Source organism: Microtus ochrogaster, linkage group LG1 (genome assembly GCF_000317375.1).
Source record: "Microtus ochrogaster isolate Prairie Vole_2 linkage group LG1, MicOch1.0, whole genome shotgun sequence".
Taxonomy (NCBI): domain Eukaryota; kingdom Metazoa; phylum Chordata; class Mammalia; order Rodentia; family Cricetidae; genus Microtus; species Microtus ochrogaster.
The window spans coordinates 44969928-44991051 of NC_022027.1; the positions used below are offsets into that span (position 1 = coordinate 44969928).

The 21124-nt window shown below is 40.1% G+C and overlaps 2 protein-coding genes across 2 annotated transcripts in view; one reads left to right on the top strand and one right to left on the bottom strand.

Moving 5' to 3' along the window:
* Positions 1 to 143: 143 nt before the first annotated feature.
* Positions 144 to 19475, bottom strand: Rchy1 (ring finger and CHY zinc finger domain containing 1). Its single transcript, XM_005359486.2, has 9 exons — positions 19365 to 19475; positions 11303 to 11422; positions 10962 to 11077; positions 6726 to 6804; positions 4408 to 4452; positions 4248 to 4306; positions 4134 to 4160; positions 3201 to 3321; positions 144 to 1058 (listed from the first exon to the last, which is right to left on the bottom strand). Exons 1-9 carry the CDS (start codon positions 19452 to 19454, stop codon positions 930 to 932), a joined length of 786 nt encoding a protein of 261 aa, XP_005359543.1. The 5' UTR covers positions 19455 to 19475; the 3' UTR covers positions 144 to 929.
* A 114-nt stretch (positions 19476 to 19589) lies between these two features.
* Thap6 (THAP domain containing 6) overlaps positions 19590 to 21124 on the top strand; it is a 9120-nt gene continuing 7585 nt past the window's right edge. The window contains exons 1-2 of the mRNA XM_005359490.3: positions 19590 to 19689; positions 20395 to 20497. Coding sequence (XP_005359547.1) covers positions 20418 to 20497 — 80 coding nt within the window. The 5' untranslated portion in view covers positions 19590 to 19689; positions 20395 to 20417. The remainder of the gene's footprint in view (positions 19690 to 20394; positions 20498 to 21124) is intronic.

Below are 21124 nucleotides of genomic sequence, written 5' to 3' on the forward strand. Positions count from 1 at the left end.
CCACTCATTCATCTCTTACTTTTGAGAGTTTAGAAAGTAATCCATTTGTTTACATTGAATACATATACTGCTTACATTAATTAAACAGAATATGTTGATCAAATACAAGGAACGGCAGAATGTACCACTACAAGAGCAGAAACTTTTGTATACACTATTCATTGTCATCTATAAAACTTCGAGAATCATAACTGGATTACATCTGCTTGATAAATATCTCATGAATGAATTACAATGTGGAGAAGTAATTTTGGCAGACTGAAAGAAATTACAACAATAATAGTTGCCTTAAAATCTCGGAAGAGCTTCATTACTTCACAAGCCACTTTTCCCCAATCAATCATACTTACAGAAAAACACCTCAAAAAAAAGAAGAGAACTTCTTTTACAATATAAAATGACCTTACTGTCACAATAAAAACAAAAATAAGCAACCTTGGGGGAAAAAAATCCTGTAAAACAATGTCTCAGTATAATTTTATTGGTAGTTTTTACATAAAAACTCACTTGTAGGATCCAAAGGACTGTCTTAGAAAATTCAAAACCATTAGATTTTAACAATAAGAACTTTAAAATTATATTACAGTCCTTAAAAATCAAAAACTATCAAGAACTAGAAATGAACTCTGCGTGCATTGTATCACTTGAAGTTCCATGAAAATATAAAATATTTCTATGTGTGTGACTATATCTGAGGCAAACATCATTGACTTCAAAACTTGACTAAAAGAACTTCTGATCAACACATCAGCAGCGGCTTCATCCAGTATGAGTTACGGTAATTCCATCCAGAGAGCTTGAATCCATAGGTACATATAATATGACCTGCTGCTTTGCGACATCACAGTTAGGACACAATGTGACAACAGGGTCTTTTACACAGAGTTTATCTACATCACAGAGCTGTCCTCCAGCCGAGGACAGGCTGCTCACTGCTGGTCCACTGCAGCTCTGCGGCCCCCAGCCTGAGCAGTATTGTAGGACTCACAGATCTTACATTTCATGCCTAAGATATGGAATTGGACTGTGGATCGCCCATTACAGTCATTGCAGAGAATCTGAAAAATGAAGATAAGGACTTAAGTCTTGTAACTACAAATGGCACTGTCTCTATAAAACAATCATTTGAGGGTCATATAAAAGATGTGAGATACACACATATATCTATAGACATTTCTGCAGTGAAAATGTCTTTTCTCCAATGAATATTTTAAAGATTATTAAGGTAGCTTTGAATTCTGAAAATATGAATCTAAGCACAGAAGACTCATTTTAAAATACTTCCTAAAAGTATACATAATACAAGCAAGAAAATTAGCACAGACATATTCAAATCTAATGTTTATCATTAGGTAAAAAATACTTAAAATAACACATATAACGACTTCATTATTTTCACTGGTACTCAGAATTAACTAATAAAATTGAAATTTCTACAAATTGGAATATTTTTGCTTAATTTTTAGGTTTACTATGCCTTAAGAATGAATCAAGAACAAGAGCACTTGTTAAGCCAGAGTTAAGCCAGAAAGCCTCTTGCTAGTCCCTAAACATGATAAAGACTCAATGTCTTCTGGTGTTAAGACACTGAAAACTCAAAATGTCCATCTGAGAATACATATAACTACATAGCAGTCTTAGCATACACACATCATAAACAAAAAATTCCATTTGTTCTTCACATAATTTGGAAAACTACTTTTAAGAATCCTACTTAAAGGCAGAGATCAGAGGTTGTCTGAGACGTGACTATCGTGAGGTGCAGCTGGTGGGGTGCAGCTGTTGAGGTGTTTGTTGTTTGGTTATGTTTTTTTGTGTGGTGTGGTGTGATGTAGTGTGGTGTGGTATGATGTGGTGTGGTGTAGTGTGGTGTGGTGTGATGTAGTGTGGTGTGGTGTGGTGTGTGTGGTGTGGTGTGGTGTGGTGTGGTGTGGTGTGGTGTGGTGTGGTGTGGTGTGGTGTGGTGTGGCATGTGAGTGTGCGCATGTGTGGGTATACCTGAGGTCCACGCTGGGTGTCTTCCCTTCACTGCTCTCCACCCTCACCCCTTGAGACAGTCCCTCAGGGAACCTAAAGCTCAAGGACAAAGCTATAGCATGCAGTAACCATGCCTAATCTTTTCCGTGTTCTAGAAATCCAAACTCAGGCCACTGTGCTTGGGTGGCAGACACTTTACCAAATGAGCCACCTCATCAGCCCTGGCCATAGGGTTTTTTCACAAATGACTAAAATATTTTAAAATATTAAAATAAAAATTGTGGTACTATTTGCAAAATTACGTAAAAGTACTAGGAGTCACTGAATTATATACATTTAAGGAATGGGCTCCAATGTATGTGACATGTACCTTCATAAAGCTACTTTTTTAAAAGAAAAAGTGTCTATATGAACACAATAAACTTTAGCTTCTAATAAACATCTCAATTACCAGATAGTATCTAAAGGATCTTCTATTGTCCTCAGTAACAACTCAGTTACCAACATTAATTTTGGAACTTTACAGTGTAAATAAACCAGAAAGGGTTTTGTTTTTTGTTCACAGTGCTAGGATCAAACCCATGACCTTACACGTGCTAACTACTACTGAGCTATGTGTCCAATATTAAAAGTAATTATTTGGTTTTGTTTCCTCTTTGTGTTTGAAAGTATTTGTAGACAATGAGAATATTTATATGTCCAAAAGTTATGAAAGCATCAGAAAGCTATTTAATTTTTCAACTCTGAGACTAACCTACAACACAGCAACTCTCGTAGGGCCAAAGGGAATAAGCTAATTGAGACCAAATAAAGGCTACGACAAAATAAAAAGGGCAGTAAACATTAAAATCCAAAAGCTAGCTTTCAAAACCCAGCAAATATATTCTCTTAAAACAAAATTTTGAATAATTTAAGTGAAACACAGGTAAAATATCAGTGATTCGCCCCTGACTCTGGCAAGCGATTTGTCAAAAATTCATAGCAAAGTTTTTGCCTGCCATCTAGTGTTGAGGAAAAACTATACAAAGTTATTCTTAGGATTTTTTTTTTCTCACCCTAGTCTGACATCAACATAAAATTTTTTTTTAATAATTTATTTCCTTTGCTTTAATTAGTTACAATGCCAAATAGTAATTTTGGGACAAATTCAAGCAAAGAAGCAAAAATAAAAAAGACTATATCAGCAAGAAATCTAAAAAGTCCTAAGCATGGATTCTACTCACCTCCACAGACATATTCTGGTACTCAGATGGCATAGGAGTTTGTGCGACCTCATTATCCAGCTGTCTCCAGTACCGCGTCATATCTAAGGCAGAATGCATACACAGTGGACATCTGTAGCCTCTGCAAGAGACAATGAATAGGATCTATATACAAGAAGACACAGCTCACTGGCACATAACCCGAACAAGGTAGTATTCTACATTTCAAGCTAACTTCTCAGGAACCTGAAAAATCTATGCAATAAAAAAGATAAATATTCAATTCTCTATTTTATGGTGCATTTAAATCCTAAGTCTTTATCTTTATCCTCAACTCTCTAAAACAGAGAACTAGTCAGTACTCTTTGTAGAACTATACTTAGTAATACCAATTAAACTATTCATTAGCAAAACAACTTCAATTCTGATTGAAAGAATTTCTATTACTTAAAAAGTATTCCAATCAAAAAAAAAAATTCCAATCATATTACTACTTCCTGTCTAAAATTTTCAATAGTTGCACCATTTCTACTCTTTCCTATTTCTCATTTTAGTTCCAGTTTTAAAGAACATTTTCTTTGTAGTTCATTGCTGGACCAATATAGAGAGCTATTAAAATGTGCACACTGTTCTTCAGTGCTTTTACAACACCGTGATTAATTACAGAGGCAACTATGTTCCCCAGAACATATGGTTAGAAAACAAAAGGTTTTGCCCACCTCAAGCTACGTAAAGAAATAGGCATGATAAGGACATGGGAACAGAGATACAGTCCTGTTCCCCAAGATGCCATGGCCAGCTGAACACCAGTTATCTACTCTACTCACCTCCGTAGACATCTACCATACTCCAAACAGTGTACCTAGCCACCATGGGAGCCCACCTCCCCACCACCCTCCTCACAAAAACAAAATCTTAAAACTGTACGTTTTAAAATTAAAAAAAAAAACTCACTCTTTTAACATTTCTTCATAACACGTTCTGAAAGAAAATAGAACAGTATTTCAGTAAAGAAAAACTACCTCCATTGCTTCCAAACACCTCCAAGCAGGAAGAAAGTTATCTTACCTATGTAAGAGATGCCCACAAGGCAAGACATGAGCAACAACGCGGGACGTGTGAATGTCCTAAAAGGAAAGGAAGCCATTAGTGCCCTATAAAGACACTAGCAACACTCAAGCACTTTAAACCGAAGAAATTTCCAAAGTGAAAAATATTCCACACTCACCTCCAAACATATTGGACAATTCTGCCGAGAAACATTTTCAATACACTGTTAAAGGAGAACCGTACATTAACAAAAGCATGAAAAGATAAAAATGTCAGCTACAACAGCATTAATAAAAAAATAAACTGGTTAAAAGAGCCGGTGAGATGACTCACTGGCCACCAAGCCTGAAGACCTGAGTTCAATCCCTGGAACCCACATGTTGGAAGGTGAGAACCCACTCCTGCAAGTTGTACTCTGGTCTCCATGTGTACACTACTAAGAGGTGGAGTTAAGTTGGAATCTCAGCAGTGTGAGGTTTTTGCATAGCAATACATGTCTAATTATATAGAAGGAGAGATCATTTTGGTTCTCAGGTACACTCCATATATATACAAACCCACATACCTTAACATCTATGTAATTAGGATGCTTCTGACGGTTAATGCCATCACTGAGTGAATTAAATTCAAATGAAGTAAATATGCAATGGGCTGGCTGTGTGTATGCACACGTGTGCATGTGTGTACACAAATGTATTCTATATATGCCATGGAAACCAGAACAAGCCAAAGAAATACAATCCATAAGGCTATTGAAAGTCATTCTCTATCCTGCCCGTCCCGCTGGACTGGTTTCTCTCCAGCCCAAAAATCCCTGCAGCCGTTTAGAAAATAATCATTCAGATGCTTAATATTAATTATAATTGCTTGGTTGATGGCTCAGGCTTATGATTAGCCTGCTCCTACATATAAATTAACCCATTTCTAATTATCTGTGCATCGCCACGTGGCTCTGTGTCATTATCTATTCTCTAGTACATCTTGCTGTTCTGACTGCTTGCTAGCATCTCACCAGATGGAGCTCCCACAACATTACTGACTCCAAGCTATCTTCATTAGCCTGTCCTTTTAATTTTTTTTAATTTAATGACTTTTGTTTATCTTGAGACAAGGCCCCTCTATGTAACTCAAGTGAGCCATGAACTTTCATGTGCCATAACCCTAGCCAGTTTATCTGACTATCGCCCCCCAATTTTTTTATTTGTTTTTTTTTTTGTTGTTGTTGTTTTTGTTTGTTTTTCGAGACAGGGTCTCTCTGTAGCTTTGGAGCCTGTCATGGAACTAGCTCTTGTAGACCAGGCTGTCCTCGAACTCACAGAGATCCGCCTGCCTCTGCCTCCTGAGTGTTGGGATCAAAGGTGTGCATCACTATCGCCAAGCCACCCCACAATTTTTAAGGTCAGACTCAATCTTTAACAAATTCACATCCTGCTCATCAAATTCCTTTAAGCTAAGACTGAGTATCTTGGGAGTTATCATTATTCAGCCTCACTCTATTCTCAGTTATCATTTCTGCTACTCATCTTAATTTTCCTCACTACTCTGTATCTGTATATTCTCTCTGTGTGTCTCTGTCTGCCTGTCTGTCTGTCTCATCTTCAGACAGAAGGCTACTATTAGTCTCTTACTGGACTGCCCTCTATTTTATACTTTGCTTTGCTGATCCTCCATTCTTTATATTCTTACAGTAGATAGAATCAGTACTATAAATACAGTGTTCCATTAGATTATTTTTAAATAAGAGAGAGGGTCTGAGATTACAATAAATTCCTATGTTCATATTTATAAGCCTTAATTATGAAAGAAATACAAAGAATACTTTCTAATTATTCTTAGAACACTGTAAATAGTTATATCACTTAGTATTTTTCCTTTTACAGTTAATTTTAGAAGCACTATCTATGATAAGAATCCGTACTCACTATAAGTGGCTTTTAGACATAAAGCAAAGAAAAATCAGCCTACAGTCCACAACCCCAGAGAACCTAGACAGCAAAGAGGATTCTAAGAGAGACATACCTGGATCTATATAAAAAGGAGAAGACAAGATTTCTTGAGTAAACTGGGAGCATGAAGGTCACAGGAGAGAGTAGAAAAGAAGAGGGGAAGGACAGGCTCCAAAACCACAGAGAAACCCTGTCTCGAAAAAAAAAAAAAGAAAAAAAAAGAAAAGAAAAGAAGAGGGGAGGAAGGGAAGGGAGCAGAGAAAAATGTATAGCTCAATTAAAAGAAAAATTCATGAACCAACTGAGAAGCTGCCAGCATTATGCTAGTAACTTCTATAGGCATTCTTACATTATGGAAAGTAAACTGTAGATCAAATATTCTGAGGCATATATTTTAGATTACCTACTTAATTCTATTTTTTAGAAAACCAAAGAACATAGTTGTGTAGTTGGTAATATATGAAAATTAGCATGTTTCCAAACATACTAGAATTTAAGCTTGTTTTCAAAAACACTAATAGGTTTGAAATTATGCAGCTCAATTATATACCTTATGTTTTCCTCGAAGATTCATGGCTAGGCATAAGTTACATTTCAGGCAGTGAAAAAAATCTTCTTTTGGACCAATCCTAACAAAACACAATATGAAAGCCAAAAGATTATTTTTATTACACGATAATTTGTTTACTACATAATACCCAAACTCAGTCTCACTGTAGGAATATTCAAACACACTAAAGAACGTGGAGAAACACCATCTTTCCAGTGTCCACAGTAACCAGCACAAGCAGAGTGACACTTCTGTAAAATCGGATATGGATGCACAGAACAGATGCACACAAGTTGAGCTTAATTTCTTACACAATTCTACAGATGCCGTTCTGCAATTATTTACACTTAGTAATATATCCTGATGATTGTGTCTGTCCATAGAAAACTACTTCATTCTTAATAGCCACACAGCAGTCAATGGTATAAATGTATCATAATTTTCAAAAATATTTCTTTATTGAAAAAATTTACAAGCCGGGCGGTGGTGGCGCACGCCTTTAATCCCAGCACTCGGGAGGCAGAGGCAGGCGGATCTCTGTGAGTTCGAGGCCAGCCTGGTCTACCAAGGGAGTTCCAGGACAGGCTCCAAAGCCACAGAGAAACCCTGTCTCAAAAAACCAAAAAAAAAAAAAGAAAAAATTTACAATCTTTTTGTTTGTTTGTTTTTTTCAGTATTTTGAAGCTGAAAAAATTTACAATCTTTACTTGCTATAATGACATGATTTTAAAAACTGTCCAGCTAGCATTTAATCCATATTTAGCCTATTTTTTTCACTATCCCTAAAAATGACACTATTGAGTCAGAGAGTACTGGATCATCAACTGTGATATTGACAACCTGACCCCTCCAAAGACTGCTAGTTTACATGTCCACATGCATGTTCCTCACAACCTGGACTACATGGACACATGCATGATAGATAATACATGCTATTCTAACTTTCATTTCTCAAATTACAAAGGACTAATTTTTTTTTTTAATGTTAAAGAACTGTTCAGATTTCTGTGAATTTTCTGTTGATGTGTTCTGCTCATTTCTCTACCTCAGTATTTGCCCTTTATCAATTGATGTGGGAATGATTTCTTATTAATAAACTGCCTAGGCCCATTTCATAGGCCAACCCTTAGGTAGGCGGAGAAAACAGAACAGGATGCTGGAAGAAGCTGAGTCAGTGAGTCGCCATGGTTCCCGCACTCCAAGCAGATGCAGGTTAAGATCATTCCTGGTAAGCCAGCTTGTAGGCTACACAGATTAATAGAAATGGGTTAGATTAATATGTAAGAGCTAGCCAATAAGAGGCTGGAACTATTGGGGCCAGGCAGTGTTTGAAAGAATACAGTTTCCGTGTAATTATTTCGGGACATAAGCTAAGCTAGCCATGTGGGCGGCCAGGTGCAGGGGACGCAGCCCAGCCGTTCTTATTTCAACAATCAATTAATTTAAAAGAAGCCTTATACAGCCTGGATATTCACTTTTCACTATGTATGTTATGATCACTGCTCTGTTGTCTAGCTCTTCATAAAGATTCACCATCACTTTCTATCTATTAAAATGAGTCTCTTGCAGACGACCCACATCCAGCTCCCAACACCATGGCAGACAGTTCACAACCACCCATACTTCCAGCTCCGGGGATCTGAGCTCTAGCCTCCACGGTCACCTACGCTCACAAGTACACACACACAATTTAAAATAAAAACAAAAGTAAAACTTAAAGGCCATCAATATTTTCCTTTATAGTTTCTGCTTTTTGCCCACTATTTAGGAAAAACTTCTGTAAACTATAGACCAAAATCATTCTCCTTTGTATACACTAACAGTTAAAATAACTCATTTTATATTTTCTTCAGGTTGAAGCTCATTATAAAATTTATAATATAAATGGTAAAAATAAGACTGCTAGCTGGGAGCCGAGCGGTGGTGGCGCACACCTTTAATCCCAGCACTCAGGAAGCAGAGGCAGGTGGATCTCTGTGAGTCTGAAGCCAGCCTGGTCTACAAGAGCTAGACAGGTTCCAAAGCTACAGAGAAACCCTATATCAAGAAACTTAAAAAAAAAAAAAAATGCTAGCTGATCCCTACATTTCTATTCTTTGCTTCTTTCACAATAAAACATTTATTTAAAAGGCAGTTATTCAGACCTATCCTGAAAACAGACAAGTTCCCTGCTTCTTTGGAGGCTGTGAAAAGATCCGATTTTCTTGTGTGAGAAGCGCTCTACAAGATGATTCAGAAAGCAAAGGCACAGCCAGCAGGCCGGAGAGCCTGATTGCATTCCCTGGAACTCCCATCATGGAAGGAGGGAACAGCCTCCTCCAACAATCCCCTGACTTCCACATGCACACATGGCACACAATTAAAGGAAATGAAGGGAAAGAGAATGCCTCCCTCACAGATCTAGTCATTTCTCCCTGCCCAGAATATGAGCCCGCAGAATCAAAGAAGAAAACACCTAGGATCAGAATGTGAAGGGTGCCAAGTTATTTAAGTACCTGAATCAGACTTTTCCATGAGAAATAAAATTCAGACTTTCATGAACTACTATTGAGTTTCTGTCACAAAATGCTAAAACCGTTTTATAATGAATATGCACATTTCAGAATCAAGTTTTTTCCAAATAGGTATCAATTATCTTTGCTTGTTTTGTTGGGTTTTGTTTGCTTTGCTTTTTGAGACAGGGTTTGTTTGTATAGCCTTGGCTTTCCTGGAACTAGCTCTGTAGATCAGGCTGGCTTTGAATTCAAAGAGATCAACCTGCCTCTGCCTCCTGAATGCTGGGATTAAAGACATGGTATCAGTTATCTCAATACCTTTTCTCAAGTAGCACATTGTAGGAATTCTAATAGCGTTCTTGGCTTGTACCCAGTAAATGTTATGACAACACAAAATGTCTTCACAAACGGTTAGAGCGCTGGCTGAGAGGATGGGAGCGCCGCCTACAGAGCCCGAGGTCGCCAGTTCGAGTCCCAGTTAAGTCTATACTGTGTGAATGTGTCTGTGTCTCTGTGTATGGATGAATGTCTCTGTGTCTGTGCTGACTGTGCGCTGTGTATGAGTGTGACATGTGCATGCATAATTAATCGGGGAAAAAATGTCTTCACAACCAAAATACTCTTTCAAGGCAAAATTATCCTTACTAAATTAAATAGATAAATAGATAATAAGAATCCATAAAATCTCCCCAGCATGACCACCCAAACAAGGACTCAACAAACATGCCAAACTTTGCAGGGGAAAAGCCCGTGAAGCCTCAACCCTACACAAAGAACTACAGACAACTGAAGCTAGGAGGAGGTGGCCCTCCCCAGGGAAGAACACACCAATAGATACAAGTAATGTTATATCAACTCAACAGGTTATATTTAAGAACGCTTATATACACAGAAATACACATATATATGTAGGCTTATAACAATTGGTGACAAAATAGACCACAAATTTGAAGGAGCGTGGGGAGGTGTATATAAGAGGGCTTGAAGGGAGGAAAAAGAAAAGAGAAATGTTGTGATTAAATTAAATTACAATATCAAAAATAAGCAAATACAAGAAGAACCCCAGCGCTTAACTCTAACAATGAGCCCTATAGGCAATAAATCAGATTACTACTTTCAGATGACCACACCTTAGATGATAGTCTCACTTTAAAAAAAATAAGTCAGTCAGTGGTGGCATAAGTTTTTAACACCAGCACTCAGGAGGCAGATCTCTGAGTTTGAGGCCAGCATGAAATATACAGCAAGCAGTGAGATCCTATCTCAAAACAAAACTAGCTAATTTTTTAAACTATTTTACTGGTTTAAATGAGAATGTCCCCACAAGCTCCAGTATTTACCTTCTTGGTCCCCTGTTGGTGGTGACATTTGGGGACGTTTAAGAGGTGTGGCCTTGCTAGAGGAAATGTGTCCCTGAAGGAGAGCTTTGAGACACAAGTGAGCTAGTTCTTTCTCTCTTTGCTTCCTGCTTACAGAGCAAGATGTGAGCTCTACGCTGTCGAATCCGCCACCTACTGCTGAACTGTTCCCCATGCAGAGAGAGAGAGAGAGAGAGAGAGAGAGAGAGAGAGAGAGAGAGAGAGAGAGAGGTGTGTGTGTGTGTGTGTGTGACCACCAACTCTAACCCTCTGGAAGCACAGCTCAAACTCTCCTCCACATTTCACCACAGCAACAGAAAAGTGACTAAGATAACATAATTGGCCAAATGCACAGGAAATATTAGGAGATTTATATACAGTACCTACAAATTCCACAGTTCTCGCAATGATACTGTTTCTTATCTTTGTCAAACAGATGACATATGTTGCAGTAATATTCTCCAAACAGTGTGCTACAATGTTCACAAGTCTGCTGGGCCTGAAAAGGACACCGTAGTTAAAAACTCAAGTAACTTTACCAAAACGATTTAAATATTCAGAATTTATATGAAAGCATGTTTAGCTTATTTTTATGTTTTTAAACATCTAACTCAACAATATTACTTACTCAGAGTTAGAGTTAAGTCTCACTTCCAACTTTTGATTAAAGTTTTTAATCCATCTTAAAACTTGAAAAAGTAAGGCAGGTGCCATAAGATCTTACATGCTGGAGTCTTTCACAGTTGATGCACTGCACTTCCTTTACTTGGAAACGATCCAGCTGGTGATCTTCATTGTTGTCATGACACAGCCGGCACGTATAGAGCTTGTCACAACAAGGTGCCTAACCCAGGGGAACAAAGGGAGCATAAGAAGACAAGTTAATTATAAAGAAAGAAAATTCCTACCTCCTTCTCTGATCAAGGTCAAAGATTACAACCAATGGATCCATGGCTAGCTTTCATTTCTTGGCATATTTGATGTTAATAATCTTCCCCTTCAATATCTGCCTGAAAGACTCTAAATACAACTTTAAAACACAAACATTATAAAGGCAGAAATCTCTAGACAGAAAAATCAATCCCACAACAACCACATCTCATTCTCAACCTAAATAGTAGATAACACCTTCTTAGACATTGTCAGAAAAAAAACAACATCTAAACACAAACTGTTTTAACTTCACTAATATTTACTAATCATGATGCATATACCTACTATTGCACAGGATACAATAAATTTGTTTGTTTTTAGAGAGGGTCTCTCAATGTAGCCCTGGCTGTCCTAAAACTAACTACAGGCCAGCTATGATCAGATTACCCCACCTCCTAAGTGCAAGGGTTAAAAACATACACCTCCACGCCCAGACTCACTGATTTTGAGAGTGTTAAAAACTGCCAATTGTCCACTGAAATCTGTTCCTTCCTTAGAGCAGATTATTGAATATTCTACAGCTGGATCCCACATAAAGATGATCAAATGCCTTACAATATGTTAAAATAATACAACATAAAAAAATTTGACTCTAAAATGACCAAGTAGAACAGTAGTCTTTACCCATCTGGATCACACTTGCAATTGTTACATGGAAAGAAATGTACAGAAATGTATTCTTGATTATTTAAACCTCATTATTGTTAGGTCATTTCATAAGTGTTTAACTTTTACCCCGTTATATTAAGAAATGCCAGGTTTGGGATGTAGATATTGGTATAGTACTTTCCTGGCATTATGCAAGGTATTCATTTTAATACCTAATCCCCAGAATTCAAAAAAGAACATCTCTTTTATTTTTTTTGGGGGGGGGTGGAGCTGAAATGACCAAAATGTATGACATTGTCAGGGGGGGAAAATGTAGCTATAAGGAAGGAAGGAAGGAAGGAAGGAAGGAAGGAAGGAAGGAAGGAAGGAAGGAAGGAAGGAAGGAAGGAAGGAAGGAAGGAAGGGAGAAAAAAGAAATTCCCAAGCCAAATGTTTCTCCAGTGTACTGACTGTGCACATCCTGACCATTTCCTAAGGCTGTTACTGAACACACCCCATCCTTTAAGTGCTGTAACATGTTACTGACTTCTTTTTCTTCAACATTATTCTTGACTAAATTTTAGTGATGAATATATCCACAATAATCCCTTCAATAACCTAAATTTTCTCACTTTCGATGGCCTTGTATCCCAATCCTCCTCTGCCGCGCAGTCCCATCCTTAAGTGTGAATACAACGATATCCACAAGCATTTCAGTCTCAGGCCCCTGTTAAGCTCTAAGACTCTTCAGGGTATCAAAGAACTTCTGTTTACCTGGACTATAGCTATCAATATCTCGCATAAGAATTACTTATGTTTTTAAAGTATTATAAATTGTTTCTCCTTCATGAGTCCTGACTCCTTCCACACTTTTGAGAAAATGTCTCCCATATACTCAAGCTTGAATAACCAATTATTTTCAAGCAAAAAAAAAAAAAAAGTTCCATGAACAAAGCAACTAATTTACTTCACAAATGCCTAAGAATCTTTACTCAAGAAAACCAAATGCTTGCTGAAAGTCTTCTATTTGTCAAATAAACTACTAAAAGACACGGATGAGAATGAGCTAAGATTTGATAATTATTAATTTTAGCACTTCATCAATGACATTTTTAAGTGACACTGGCTCTAACTGTAGGTATACTACAGTGTACCTGATTGCAATACAAAATCCCTGCTTGATTAATACGGAGACTAGTTTTAACCATTGCTTTCCACCATCAGTATAAATGCCAACACACTGGATACAGCACATCTACTATCCCACAAAGTAGTTTTTAGAGATTCCTGCAGACCCAGTCATCACACTCTGCAACTGCTGCTCCTGAGAAAGGACTGTACTAGCCCTGTATTTCAATTCCAAGAACGAATTCTACCACTAACTCTCTACTCTTCTCAACTAACTCCATGTGTTCCCTTGTACATAGCCTAGCTGCCTCTTCCTTTCTCCAAATACCAGACAGCTAAACTCTAACACTAGCTGAACCCCACTCCTATCCACTGGCATGTATCAGAAGCAGCTAACCACAGCTGAAGTAAACACCACCACACTGTCTGGTCTCCTTCTTTGTTTGTTTTTATTGTGTGACAGAGAAGAACATACTTTTGTATGCCTGCCCCCAAGCTTTTAAATTTTATTACTCTGAGATTCCTGACAATACCTTTCATGAACTCTGAGTGAACTTTTGAAGACTATAATAAGGAAAACTCCAAGTTTTCTTCCCTTAAACACTAGTAGTGAAATTTTTACACTAGTAGTGAAAATTGTACTAGAATTTATCACTAAACTAACATTTTTATTTATTTTTTTAAAATGTCTTCATATCTTCACTGTAACTTCCTGTTCTTAACTTCTTGGTGTAATGATAAATAAAAATAAACTTCTTTGAATTTTCTGCACTGTTCTTGGCACCTCAAATGATTCTTGCTTCACTAGACACTCAAAAAAATATTTTATTACCATCATTTCATAGTTAATGCTCTCTTTCTTCTAGAGTCTAAGCCTCAAGGTCTAGCACAGTGGTTCTCAACCTTCCTAATGCAGCAACCCTTTAAAACAGTTCCTCAGGCTGTGGTAACTGACCCTGTGGCTAACATAGATAAGAATAATGGGTTAATTATTAAAATTATTAGTTAAAAGAGCGAATACAAAGCTTGAGCTAATGGGCCAATCAGTTTATAACATATGAAGACCTCTGTGTAATTTTCTTTGGGACTTGTTGGCTGTGGGAACTGGGCAGGACAGAAACCTCTACAAGCAGGCCCTCATGTTACAGATGGCGCCAACGTGTGGACAACTGCATCCACATAAAACCTGAGAGAGCTTGGTAAGTAATTCTAGACAAAAAAGAATAGAGTAAAGCATGGTTTTTTGGTAGCAGCAATTTCTCAGATCTGCTCTGCTTGCTAAAGGCAAGCAAGCACTCTCATCTAAGATAGGCTTCCTGACTCAGCTTTAGCTGTAAAGCCTTGCAGCTCTTTTAAGAGGTCCTGCCAAGAAACACACAGTGTTGATGAAAAGCTGACTGCATGCTTTTCAGTTTTCAGCCATAGCAGAAAAAAAGCTGTGCCCTTTTAAAATGCTGGCTTTCTGGGCCGTGTCAGAGCAAACTCTGACTCTTTCAGGCAGGCGGTCCGACTACGGAGCATTTGTGTGTGGTTTGTGAGCACACTGCTTCAGCTTGCTTGCTGGTAGGGACCTTGAAACACTGTAGAGTTGTGGCAATAAATGTGGCTACCTCCACCATGAGGCTGAAATCTCAGAAAGCTAAGAAATGGGCTGGATCTAGTCGTCAAAGCCACAGCTTTAACCCTACCCATATTGCTTAGTATATTAAAGACTCATGTGGTCAGAAAAAGAGATATATATACAGTGAAGATAGATTCAAAGATTTAAAAAAAATCTAAACAGTTTACTGTGTGTTAAAAATATATGCTGGCTCGGGAGAGAAAAGAAAAAGATAGAAAGAAAGAACGAAAGAAAGAAAGAAAGAAAGAAAGAAAGAAAGAAAGAAAGAGGGAGGGAACACACCTTAATCCCAATGCTTGGGAGGCAGAGGCAAAAAGACCTCTGCGAGTTCAAGGTGTGGTGGCACATGCCTTTAATCCCAAAGACTGGGAGGCAGAGGCAGACAAGTCTCTGTGAGCTCAAGGTGTGGTAGCACACACCTTTAATTCCCGAAGCTAGGGAGGCAGAGGCAGACAGACCTCTGTGAATTCAAGGTGTGGTGGTGGACGCCTTTAATCCCAGCACTTGGGAGGCGAGACAAGTGGATCTCTGTGAGTTCAAGGACAGCCTGGTCTCCAGAGGGAGTTCCAAGACAAAGATACACAGAGAACCTGTCTCAGTTCTCTAAGTCAAAAGTTAAAAATAAAAATAAAAGAAATAGAGGTTAAAATAAAGCCATGTAAAGATGAAAAGTACACAGAGAAGCTTGATACTATATGTTATTATGCTGTCTTTGAATTGTTTGAATGCTGTGGAAGGAGCAATAGCTGCTAAAAGATATTTGCTTATAAATGCTGCTGAATTAATCCAAGATAGGTATTTTGAAAATACCTTGACTTCAAAATTGAAGTCAAAAGGTATGTTACTTTGGAGAAGAGATTTTGCTTTTGTTTCCACAGGAAATGAGAGGCTGTGGATTCATTCTGAGTTAAGAAAAATCAGATTTGATCAAGGAAGATCACCTGGAGAAATCTCCGGTAGGAATAGATGGCCCAGATGTCTGAGTTCTACATCCAGAAAAGATCAAGACTGTTGCCTGAGAAGATCAAGACTCACAGGATACTCCAGTCAGGACTTGATCATAATTCTAAATTTTCTTTAGGTCCCCATAAGATTATCAGCGCCCCCAACCAGCAGGAAGTAGCCTGGAATACCCCGCCCACATTCCCCAAAAATGGACTATGGATATTTTTCCTTTTTTTAAAAAGAGGGGGAAGTGGTGTAGGACAATTTTATGTATTCTGTCAATTATATTTTAAATAAATGCTGATTGGCCAGTAGCCAGGAAGGAAGTATAGGCAGGACAACCAGACAGGAAGTAGAGGGGGGGGACAATCAGACAGGAAATAGAGGCGGGGCAATGAGAAAAGGAGTATTCTGGGAAGAAGGAAGCTCTTTCCGCAGTCCTCCCCAGATCACGAAAGAAGCAAGATGCGACCTACCCAGCTGAAAAAGGTATCGAGCCATGTGGCTAACATAGATAAAAACAATGGGTTAATATAAGTTATAAGAGCTAATATGAAGCCTGAGCTAATGAGCCAATCAGTTTATATAACTTATGGAGACCTCTGTGTGATTTTCTTTGGGACTTGCCGGCTGTGGGAACTGGGCAAAGACAGAATCCCCCATAAGCAGGCCCTCATGTTACATGACCCCAACTATAAAATTATTTCATTGCCACTTCCTAACTGTGATTTTTTATAACCAATTGTTATGAATCATAATGAAAATATCTGCTATGCAGGATATCTGATATACAACCCTTGTGAGAGGATCATTCCACTCCCCACATCTAACCCCCATGTTGAGAACTCATGATCTAGATGCTCCTTTTACAGTTTCCCCTTTAAAACTCTGAACACCTCTTTCTTCCTGGCAACAGTCTGTTAATGACCTTGCTACTAATTTCACTATCAAAATAGTAGTAATCAAAATAAACTCACCCACAAGATCTATCAACCTTCTTGAGAATAAATATGCTTTATCTTCTAGGTAGAAACTAGACAGAAACTAGAATCACTTAAGAAGTGGGAACCTCAACTGAGGATTTGCCTCCATCAGATTACCCAGTTCCAATACCTGTGGGGCATTTTCTGGATTCATGACTGATGTATGAAGGCCCAGACCACTGCCATCACTACCATCCCTGGGCAGGTGATCCTGTTTTATATAAGAAAGGATGCTGAGCGAGCCGTGGAGTGCAAGCCAGTAGTAAGCAGCATTCCATAGCCTCAGCTTCAGCTCCTACCTCCAGGTTCCTGCCCTGCATGAGATACTGACCTGGCTTCCCCTAATGAGCCCTTTGTTCCTCAAGCAGTTTTGGGTTATGGTGTTTATTACAGAACTAAACTACTACCCTCTACCTTGTCTTCATCTACAAAGACTCTAGTTAGTCCAGGCTTGCAGCCAAGATCAGCTTCATGTTGACTGCTCAAGCAGAACAGTAGTCCTAGAATGCTCCCTTTTCCTGCTACATTACCAAACGACCTCTTAGATCATTGTCCCAGTGTACAAAAACGTACTGTAACACATCTTCAGCAAAACAACCACATTTGCTCTCCTTTGCAATAAAAATCCAAAACTTCTGCTATTTCCAGTATCCACTCCAATAAATCTTTATTCTGGATCATTTCATTGACATTTCTCTTGTCAAGATCAACCTTGACAAACCAAAGGTCAATTGCCACTCCTTCTCTGATTGAACTGCTGCACTCAGCTTGCTCCTTCAAAGACCTCGGTCAGCCTCTGCTACTTAAGGAAGAGGAAGAGCGGAAAGAAGAGCAATGCATGACACTCAGGAAAAAGCAGTTAAAGTGCTTTGAAACACAACTGTGGCTGTGAAATTACTTTGCCGGGCCAGGGAAGGGCAAGATATGAAATTCAGTCCCATATCTGACTTTGAACCTATGAAAATATTGCAGTAGGAATGCAATCAGAAGAACAGTATTCAACTGCTTACATAACATTTGATAATTGATCAGTCTGAAAGAACTCCATCCAGTGCAATGAAACAATATTCACCAAACCATGGCCTACAGGAAAGGGTTTAAGTTGTCCTACAGATCTAAGTGTATCATTTAATCCTAGCTTTTAAGGTCAGTGACCAGCAGGGCTGACCAGTAAAGTGAAATGGAAAAAAAAAAAGCTAGTGACTGAAAGTGGTAATTAATTTTTACTACTCATTTCTGGGGATGCACCTCCTAAACACATGTACACTCTAGTATGCAATCATCGTTTTATTAATAAAAGAGGGACTTTCCCCACGGCAGTGGAGACTGAAGCTATAGACTCTCTGGTGAGGTTAGTAGTATACACACACACAGACACACACACACACACACACACACACACTCACCTCCCCCAACCCTTTTTCTCTTCCTTCCTGGCAGTAGCACCCCCAGACTGGCATTACTACTGCCTCCACTTCACACATAGCTGGAAGTGCACCTCTGATAGAACTACAGGCCTTCACCTCTAACACCAGCCATGAAAAAACAAACTTCTAGCCAGGCGGTGGTGGCACACACCTTTAATCCCAGCACTCAGGAGGCAGAGGCAGGCGGATCTGAGTACAGCCTGGTCTACGGCACTAATTCCTCCAGGACAGCTAGGACTGTTACACAGAGAAACCCTGTCTCATAAAACCAAAAAAGAAAAAAAAGGGGGGGGGGGGCTTCAGAAATTGCCATTTTATATGCAAGCTATTTAAAAAGCAGCTTGCTCAAAATTAGAGTAAATCTGGGGCAGAACTAAAGTGGGGCGAAGCTATAAGATTCCAGCAATCAAGTTTCTTCTCGGTGGGAGGAGATTTCTGAAGCCCTAGCTGAACCAGGGCCTCCAGCATTTTAAGTACAAGGTCTACCGCTGGGCTACTCTCCCCAGCTCAAATACCAGGCTTTCTCAACAAAATAAAGTCAGGAAACTCTTAACTGTGTGAGGGCCATTTTTAAAAACTCCAAATGACTAGGTTTCTTTAGCAGCAAAAATAATCGCGTAAACGTCCTAGGCACTTCCCTGAAAGCCAATGAAATGGCAATCACACACTGTGTGATTCTCCTATCACACTTCTCTCTTTTCTCCTTGACAGGTCTGAACATCCTCCTAGACAACAAAGCGAAGCTGACAGGCCAGACCCTGAGCTTGCTGCCCGAACAGAAGTTATATTTTGATTTTCCCTTTGCTTCGCCTCCTTCCGTCACCGTCCTCCACAGCTGACAGAGGTCCTGGAGCAATGCTCAGGACAAGCCTGCCACTACTTCCTTCCGCTGTCAACCGCAAATGATGACTCAAGCCATTGCATAAGGGACTCCGTGCGAGGCCCGGCTCTGGACAAACAAGAACTCGGCTTGCAAAGTCCAAACGCTGAGATCGAGTCCAGGGCTCGTGCTCACCCTGCCCAGAAAGCCTCTGCAAGGGGAACCCATCCCAGATGCAGAAGGCATCTCAACAAGCCAATCGGTCTGAAACTTACGCCCGGCCCAACCCGTCCCCCGCCTAACCCGGCACCCCCTCAGGAAGCGCCCTTTAAAGTTATCACCTTGAGGAGACAGCCCCGGTCGTAGTGCTCGCAGCCCCGCCGCCCTCGCTCCAGGCTGAGGACGCCATCTTCCCGCGCCGTCGCCGCCATCTCCTCCACCTTCCCTCACGATCTACAGAGCCTTCCCCCAGCTTGGAAGCCACACCTCGGAGCAGCAGAGCCGGCCTGACACGCCTCCCTCTCGCAGCGGCGGCCACCGCGGGCAAGATGGCGGCTGCTCACGTGACCCGGGGCAGTCGGATTTCCGGTTCCTGCTCGAGGGGGCGGAAGCGAAGGGAGGCGCTAGCTCCGTCGCCGACGTTAGTCGCTGTCTTCGCTGCTAACGGTAATAACGCGTAGGTTGGCTCTCCTTTCTTCCCCGCATCGCTGTCGGCCCAGAGCTCGGGGCGAAGGGGGCCGCCGCGACGCCGGGTGGGGGCCCCGCTTGCAGGCCGCCCTCGGCCGCCCGGCGCCTTCGAGGAGAGGCCCCTCCCTCGGCCGGGCTCGCGGCCGCCTCCAGCAGGGGGCGGAGCTCGGTGACCGCGCGACGGGCACCCCCTCGTGCTGGCGCCTGCCCACGATCCCTTCCCGTTTCCCCTTGCTGATCGCCAGCTAAGACGTGAGGAGAAAAAGTGGGGAAACGGAGGCACGCCGTGACCTGCCCCAGTGGAACTCACAGAAGGCTGGGGGAAAGAACCACTGTGTTAAATGAGATCACAGTTGGAGGGACCCTTGAAGGATAACCGTGTGTGGTTTCCCTGGGGAAGGGGACCCTCGAGCTGAAAGGGGAATAGCAAACAGTGTCCCCAGGAGTTAGGGTGCCCAGAGCTGTGGCAGGGAAAATCTGGTCCGTAAGAACACGAGACAAATAACGAAATCTACAAAAGTTGAAATCGTAAACCTCAAGGTACATCAAATGACCATCCTTATTTAAAAAAAAAAGGACCGACACTTGAGAAAATTTTACCAGCGAAACTTCTTTTTGGGGGTGGTGGGGAATTACCTTTGACTTTAGCCCTAAAGTCACTAACTCGTTTTAATTCTCTTACAGTTTCGTTATGAGTTGCTAAAATCATGGTGAAATGTTGCTCGGCCATTGGATGTGCTTCTCGCTGTTTGCCAAATTCCAAGTTAAAAGGACTGACATTTCATGTGTAAGACTTCGCTGTTACTGAAATGAGCGATTCTACCTAAGTCTGCGGTCTCAAGCTCAGTTCCCCGGTCCTCTTAAAGTAGCCTTCACGTCTTTATAAGGTGGCAAGGAATCAAAGACGAGAGTAACACCACCAAGAATAAAATCCCCACACACAAATCGTCAGACTTGCCTTCGCTAATGTTTACATTTTAACTGTTAGGCTCCCTGTCCTTTACAGTCTAAATGGGGGACTTTGTTAAAATACACCTCCCTTCTATTTAGACACAGAGGAGGCTTAAAGGTGTTCCCATGGGAATATCTAATATGATTGTAAACCTGCTAAGGATTTTGCAGCTTTTGTGTGGCTTTATTAGGGAAAGATCTAGTTACTTTGATAGACATGGAAATAAAAAGTTAGTATGTCTACACTACCTTATCCAAAATAATTTACTGGTTTGGAAATTTTGAGAATTTTGATTCTTTTTTTTTTTTTTTTTTCGACAGGGTTTTTCTCCGTAGCTTTTTGGTCTCTTTCCTGGAACTAGCTCTTGTGGGAGTGGCTGATATTTTAAACATGTCCACCTCAAAGGTAGTTTAGCTTTTTTTGGGTTGTGGTGAAGTAAGAAAGACAGCTCTTTAGAATTTT